Source organism: Panicum virgatum, chromosome 1N (assembly GCF_016808335.1).
Source record: "Panicum virgatum strain AP13 chromosome 1N, P.virgatum_v5, whole genome shotgun sequence".
Lineage (NCBI taxonomy): Eukaryota > Viridiplantae > Streptophyta > Magnoliopsida > Poales > Poaceae > Panicum > Panicum virgatum.
This window is the reverse complement of record NC_053145.1, coordinates 45,532,639-45,540,026: the sequence shown is the minus strand read 5'-3', so window position 1 is coordinate 45,540,026 and position 7,388 is coordinate 45,532,639. Positions and strand designations below refer to the sequence as shown.

Here is a 7,388-nt window from a genome sequence, read left to right as displayed (position 1 = left end):
CGAATGTCTTTCAACATGAAAGTCCAATCACATGAAGAGAATCCAAACACCACGTTGGAAGATATCAGTGAAAGGCGGAGGGCCCTAACTTAAGAAGCCTAGCTAGGATTTGGTATTTCCTCTTTTTTATTTTCACCATTGGAATGTGCCAAACTCCTTTACATCCTAGTTCCAAAAAAAGTATATCTTTCTTTTCTACCACATGTATAGACACATAATATCCTACACTCATCTCGTTAAATATATATGAGAGGTCAGCGTTTATAAACTCTAATAATGAGCCAAACTAGGATGATCTCTATTCAATATTTACAAGAACGCAATAAAATCATTTATCAAGAACGAGGCAAAAGAACACACATGTCATGCCCTCTTCCCAAAAGCATGGGAGTGGGGCGCAGCATGCATGTGGAAAACCTGAGATGAGATGAAAAAAAAACCGATCCCATTTCGCAGGACGCACTCGGCGTGTACGCGTAGCCGGACCCCTGGGACGCTCCACTAACGGCTGCCGTTACCGCCCGCTCACGCCTTTGCTGCCCCCCTCCCGCGGAAAATTCCCTCCCGGAAACCCGCACAGACCGATCGATCGATCTCCAGCGAGGAAGCCGTTTCGAAAAAACCGACGCGAAAAATAAAGCCGCAGCAGAGCACGGGAGCCCACCACCCCGCACCGCGCTGTCCAACGCTTCTTCCTTCGCGCTACTACTCCTGCTGCTAGTAAAAAAAACCCACGCCTCGGCTCCAAGCCGGCCAGCCAACCAACCGCCCCGGGCAGCAAAGCACAGGCGCACGAGCTCCCACAGCTCCCCAGCTCCACGCCTCCTCCCTCCCGCTCCCGCCATCCTCTCCTCCGCCGCGCGCCTTCCCGCCCGCCGAGCCTTTGGGGTGGTTCCGGAGTCGCGGCCGCGCGCGCGAGAGCGAGACCCTCCCCTGCTGCCGAGCGTAAGTAAGATCTCCGGCCTCCCCCCCTTGCGCGCTCCTGGCGCCTCCTCTCTCCCCTGAATTGCGCGGGCTCGGAGCTCTAACGGCTGCCCCGGTGGCGCTGCGCGCGCAGATCTGCCGAGCTCGGCATGGGGTGACCAGATCGGGGCGCGGCTCGGTGCTCTACGGCTGAATTCCGCTCGAGGAGGGGGGTTTGCCTTGCCTAGAAGAGGCCGCGGGGATGGCGAACGCCGGCGTGGCCGTCGGCTCAGGTGCGGTTCCGTTCCTTGCGCTCTGGCTCCTCCTGCTTCTCTCTCTCCTCTCTCGGCTTGTGTTGCTTGGACCGGGCCTTTTGTGTGGCGACTGCTGGCTGGCGGGGGACGCTGCTGAATTGCTGAGAATAGACGAACGTGGACTTGGGAAGTTGACTCCCTCGTGGCAGGGGGAGGAAGGAAGTGCGAAATTCGGTAGAATTTGGGACGGCTCATAATTTTGTTATTTACGCTGGAGACTGCTATTTTTTTTACTGATTCATGGGAGAATTCTAGTCTGCTTTGTCAATTATTGAGCTCACCACCACGCAATTTTTTCTTATGCATGCGAAATTGCATCTGCGAAATGGGGGGAATATGCAATTATGGATCTAGGAAACCTGTTTATGTCTTATTTGTAACCACAGTGCCTTCCAATGTAAAATTTCCAAGGTTACCGTAACAATTGGCCTTGTTTCAAGTACAACTCAGAGGATTGTTGCTTTTGACTGGTTCATCCGACAATTTAATTTTGCACTTCTGCAGTAAATTGTCTGGGTTAGCCATCTGTTGTTTTCATGCATGCAAACGGGATCTGTGGAACCGGGGGTTGGAGAGGGGGAAGATGTATGGTTGCGGATCTGTAAACTGATATTTGTCCATTTGGTAACTGCAGTGCATTCCTTTGTAAATTTTGTATGTTTTGGTGAAATATTGATTATAATATGAAAATGAAGGATCTATGCATATGGTGCTAAGTTAAGATTGTGTAATTATTGTGCAATTAAATCATCATAGAAATAGACTTATTCATGTGAAATTACGAATAGGAAAAATATTAAAGATCTGCATGTATGACCCTACACTAGGATTGTGTCATTATTATTCAATTAATTCATCATAAAAATAGTCTTCGTCGCTGTAAAATTTACAGAATAAAAGGGTGAAAAAAATCTCTTCAATTGGATGTATGTCTTATTCTCATGAATGTTTCTTCTTATCCAATCCAAATGCCTTTGTATAGGGGGTATTAGCCATGCTTTGTTCAGGGAACTCTGGCATGCTTGTGCTGGGCCGTTGGTCACAGTGCCTCGCCAAGGCGAGCTGGTTTACTACTTCCCGCAAGGTCATATGGAACAGGTATATCTTAATGTGATGCACCACAATCAAGGAGTTGAGTGCTTTTCTGCATAGTTTAGCTATCAATATTGTAATTATATTGCTTGTGCCATATGTTAGAATCACGGTGGTTTGTTCTGCAGCAATTGAGCTCATTTTTGTATCTTGTCATTCAACTGATGACCTAAAATCTTTCTATAGCTTGAAGCATCTACAGATCAGCAACTTGACCAGCACTTACCTTTGTTTAATCTACCATCCAAGATCCTGTGCAAGGTGGTAAATGTAGAACTCAGAGTAAGTCCTCCTTTCCTTTTGTTTTGTGTAGTCTCCCTTCATACAAACTTCACTGGAATGCCCACTAATAGAGCCATTTATAGAACTGATATCCTTTACTTTTCCTTACTACTTTATCTCTGGAATGCAGGCTGAAACTGATTCCGATGAAGTTTATGCTCAAATTATGCTGCAACCAGAAGCAGATGTGAGTAGGCTCACCTATATAATTTTCTGGTGGATCTCAATCTTCTCATTCTGCTACTGTCTCTTTGTTCTGTGCATATAGTACTCTATCTCACGTAATGGCATTCCTTTCTTGCAATCGATTTCACTAGCTATATCGCATGGTCAGTATTACATGTGCGTACGCTGACATTTTCGTTGAATTCACTTAATTAGCAAAGTGAGTCCACCAGCCCAGCTCCTGAGCTACCAGAGCCAGAAAGGTGCAATGTCCATTCCTTCTGCAAGACTTTGACTGCTTCAGACACGAGCACCCATGGTGGTTTCTCTGTCCTCAGGAGACATGCTGAAGAATGTTTGCCCCAATTGGTTAGCACAATACTTTGTATACCTTGTCCGTGTGTAGCATCTGTGGCATGACTTATTAAGTGGAATACTTTTTATTTTTAGGATATGACTCAGAACCCACCGTGGCAAGAACTGGTGGCTAAAGATCTCCATGGAAATGAATGGCATTTCCGTCACATCTTTCGAGGTTGATTTCTGACATCATCATACCGCTTAAACCTGTTTTAATTTCAGAGTATAATAGTGTTGTTCTTGTAGTTTTGATGTGGCATTCATTTTGAATAAACCTAGTTCAGAAACAAATTTCCATAATTATTTTGGTTGCAATGACTCATGAAGCATTACGGCCGTTTCCTTTTAGGTCAACCAAGGAGGCATCTACTTACAACAGGTTGGAGTGTTTTTGTTAGCTCAAAAAGATTGGTTGCCGGTGATGCATTTATCTTTTTGAGGTGTGATAGAAATGCATGTTGAAGCCTTTTACCTCATTTGTTTGTCTTCTGTTCTGCTGAGTTTTGTATAAGTCTGCTAACTGTCCTTATTTGTTAACCTAACAGAGGTGAGAATGGAGAGCTACGAGTCGGGGTAAGAAGGCTCATGAGGCAAGTAAATAACATGCCATCATCAGTTATCTCAAGCCACAGCATGCATCTTGGAGTCCTCGCAACTGCATCTCATGCCATCTCCACTGGAACTCTCTTTTCTGTTTTCTACAAACCCAGGTTCGCTTCCTTTTTCTAAACCTTCTGTTGTGAAATGCTCTCTTTACTCAAGGCATTATATTTTGTTTGAGTCTACTACACTTTGTACATGAACTAGCTGCGCTTCATAAAAGAACTGGTCCGGTGGGGGAGAGACTGCCTCCATGGTTTTCTATAGGCAGAAAGATCCAAGTCGTACCATCGTACAGTCGTACAAGCCGAGAAAACCCCCGAACCCCTGGCTTTACCCTGTAGGGCCGCACCCAGACCATGACCTTGGGTTGGCGACCACTGGAACTACCCCCTGGTAGGAGGGCCCAAACCAACTACATGCCATACACCGGCGCCCTGCCACTATTTTGTGCTGTTATCAATTATTGATTTTCCTATGGTGGTGGCGGCTTTAATGCCTATCCGACTTTACATGCGGGATGGTTTTTTCTTCACATGAGTTTTATAGCATTACGTCCAATCCTTGTGTCTATATTATAAATGAATTTCATGTATAGCTTTTAGTTGTTGTTTCTTGCACTAAACTTATGTCGTCCTATTAGGTGACATGTGGAAATATGTGTTCCTTTTGAACTTGTGCTAAGAAACTTATACTGCCCATCTCATTTGGTCCACAGAACAAGTCGATCGGAGTTTGTTGTGAGCGTAAACAAGTACCTTGAAGCTAAGAATCACAAGATGTCTGTCGGTATGAGGTTTAAAATGAGATTTGAGGGTGATGAATCTCCTGAAAGAAGGTATTCTACATTTTGTTTTCCTTAAACTGATACTTCATTATAGGTTGCATACATGCCTCTCATAACCTTCTTCCTTCATGTTTTACAGATTTAGTGGAACAATTATTGGTCTGGGAAGCATGCCAGCTAACTCAACATCTCCGTGGGCTGACTCTGATTGGAGATCTTTGAAGGTAATCAATGTATTTCTATTTATGGACATGATTCCATTTTTACTTTGCATTTTCAACTGAAATGTATGTTGTATTTCCAATTTTGAATGCGTCTTTCCAAGATCTCAGACCATGCTTTAACTGCTCACAGGTCCAATGGGATGAGCCTTCTGCTGTTGTCCGTCCAGATAGAGTTTCACCATGGGAACTAGAACCCCTTGATGCAACTAACACACAACCGCCTCAGCCTCCTTTACGGAGTAAGCGTGCACGGCCTCCTGCTTCACCTTCTATTGCTCCAGAACTTCCTCCAGCTTTTGGTATGTGGTTACTAAGCTGTTGTGCCAAATTGTGACTTGGCTTCTAACAACATACTTACTGTTCTGTTCACATATTGACTCACATGCAAATCTAATCTCTTCTATTTCTATCTTAGGTTTTTGGAAATCCCCACCTGAGCCTACCCATGCTTTCTCATTTTCGGGACTGCAGCGAACCCAGGAACTATACCATTCAAATCCCAATTCGATCTTTTCATCATCGTTGAATGTGGGATTTAATTCAAAGAACGAGCATTCTACTCCAACCAACAATCATTTGTATTGGCCAATTCGAGACACTAGAACGGAATCCTACTCTGCTAGCATTAACAAACTTCCACCTGAAAGGAAGCAAGAATCCGCTATTGCTGGCTGCAGATTGTTTGGTATTGAGTTAATTAAGGCAGTATCACCAGTGGTTGCTGTTGCTAGTGCTGGTCAAGACCAACCACCTGTTGTGTCAGTAGATGTTGAGCCTGATCAGCTGTCACAGCCATCCCAAGCCAACAAAACAGATGCCCCAGCAGCAAGCAGTGAGCGCTCTCCTCATGAGACTGAGAGCCGGCAAGTCAGGAGCTGCACCAAGGTGATAATGGGTTATTCACAACTTGTTTCTTTCATGGTGATGCTAGTGTAACTACTAACTTTGTCCCTGCAGGTAATCATGCAAGGAATGGCGGTTGGCAGGGCAGTGGACTTGACGAGGCTAGAAGGGTATGATGATCTTCTCCACAAGTTGGAGGAGATGTTTGATATCCAGGGGGAGCTTTCTGCTAGCCTCAAGAAATGGAAGGTTATTTACACGGATGATGAGGATGATATGATGCTGGTTGGGGATGATCCGTGGCCGTATGTACCCTTACCCCTTTGCACTGGATTCTATACCTATGGTAACTTTGCAATTGATTTAATTTGCGATTTTCTCCCCCCCTTTCATCGCAGTGAATTTTGCGGCATGGTGAAAAGGATATACATTTACTCCTATGAGGAGGCCAAGTCTTTGACTCCCAAGGTGAAGCTGCTGGTCATTGGTGACACCACTAAACCGAACCTAGACAAATTGTCACCAGAATCTGACATGCCGCAGAGTGACTCAAACAACAGCGCTCTGGTTGCCGCCGATAAGGACTGATGGATGCTAACTTGGCGCTTTACCTTTTCTTCCCTTTTTGGATGTTTGGGAGGCAATGCCCATGCTCCTTGAGACTGCTAAGAGTTATCTGTTTGTTGCGCTGTGGGCCTCAAGGACGTTGCCCCACAATCTGCCTGACTGCCTTGGTTTGCAATGGCTGATGTAGGACCAGTGGTGGTCCTCTGCCAGCAAGGACGACTGGAACGTAATGGCAAGCAGGCTGCGTGCGCGCCGTTCCCTGTGGCACCAACCTGTGTTTTGTTTGCCGTGTTTGGTAGGAGGCATGGCGAATTGCCGGCTGCTTGGTTTTGGAGACTGCCACTGACTGCTGCCGTCTCGTTGGTCGACGTCGGCCGGCGGGCCGCGCCCCTCACCTCCAGTAAATAGGACTTCATGTACAACTAGTTTGGTAGTAGCAGTAGTGGTTTATGTATATCAGCGTCATGTTCCTTGCTACCTATATAAGCATCATCATCTGTAGCTGCTGCTCCCACCTTGCATTGTATTCTACCCCCGGCTTGGTACCGAATGATCTGGTGCAAAAAAGTCTCAGCTTGCTGTTCCAGCGGCATGCTCTTTTCGGCGCGTGCTGCCGTGCTGGGTGTGGTGTGCGCTTTCGGTTGGAACATTGCTGCCTCTGTCCGGCATTTGTGCTTCCTTCATCTTGGTGGTCTGCGCCTGTCTGCTGCCCTCCGGCGCAAGGCATTTGTGTTCTGTACATGCTTGGACAAGTGACCCGTGTCTCCTCATCATTGTAATGCCCGGGGATATCTGGTCTGTCGTGAAGCTGACGCGGGCCGGAGGCGTCTTTCTGCTTTGTGCTTTGCCCGCGTGGAAGAGGCACGGCGCCTCGTGGTTGTGATGGACCTGAACCCTGATGGAGCGATGGCCTTCCTACCGGCCTCCATTCCCAAGGAAGGCTCGCCGGAATGATTGCTTCCGCCGGGGCTCGCTTAAAGCTTGGAGCACGAGGGGACTAGGGCATATGTTCACGAAAAGCAGGGGCTGAGACCTGGAATGGAGACATTTGGAGAGACCGAGACATGGGGGCTCTTGAATGTGCCGCCTTTGGTGATTCGGGTTAGATTTGTTCAGGCTCGCTGGTGATGAACATCCGTGCAGCGAGACTGTCAAGAAGTGAAGATCGACATGACCAATTTCAGGAGCGAGAGAAGGGCTAAACACTGGGAAATTTCACAAAACTCAGCTGCCTCTGTTTGCATGGGCGGT

General features: G+C 46.7%; 1 protein-coding gene across 2 annotated transcripts; it reads left to right on the top strand.

The window, feature by feature from the left end:
• Positions 1 to 652: 652 nt before the first annotated feature.
• Positions 653 to 6,741, top strand: LOC120656078 (auxin response factor 7-like). 2 transcript variants are annotated; one of them, XM_039934082.1, is made up of 15 exons: positions 653 to 945; positions 1,058 to 1,196; positions 2,200 to 2,315; positions 2,496 to 2,591; positions 2,722 to 2,778; positions 2,973 to 3,125; positions 3,207 to 3,291; positions 3,466 to 3,556; positions 3,662 to 3,826; positions 4,435 to 4,554; positions 4,643 to 4,727; positions 4,858 to 5,026; positions 5,143 to 5,612; positions 5,685 to 5,875; positions 5,969 to 6,735. In XM_039934082.1, exons 2-15 carry the CDS (start codon positions 1,166 to 1,168, stop codon positions 6,156 to 6,158), a joined length of 2,019 nt encoding a protein of 672 aa, XP_039790016.1. In that variant the 5' UTR covers positions 653 to 945; positions 1,058 to 1,165; the 3' UTR covers positions 6,159 to 6,735. The 2 variants fall into 2 exon arrangements, with proteins under 2 accessions (XP_039790016.1, XP_039790015.1); XM_039934081.1 differs by having other exon boundaries at positions 695 to 949; positions 5,969 to 6,741.
• The last annotated feature ends 647 nt before the right edge of the window (positions 6,742 to 7,388 follow it).

Excerpts from the sequence above, each read along its gene's own strand:
- LOC120656078 (XM_039934081.1), top strand. The coding sequence starts at position 1,166 with ATGGCGAACGCCGGCGTGGCCGTCGGCTCAG. Across the intron at positions 1,197-2,199 it reads CGGCGTGGCCGTCGGCTCAG|GGGGTATTAGCCATGCTTTG; the intron begins GTGCGGTTCCGT and ends GCCTTTGTATAG. Across the intron at positions 5,613-5,684 it reads AAGTCAGGAGCTGCACCAAG|GTAATCATGCAAGGAATGGC; the intron begins GTGATAATGGGT and ends TTGTCCCTGCAG.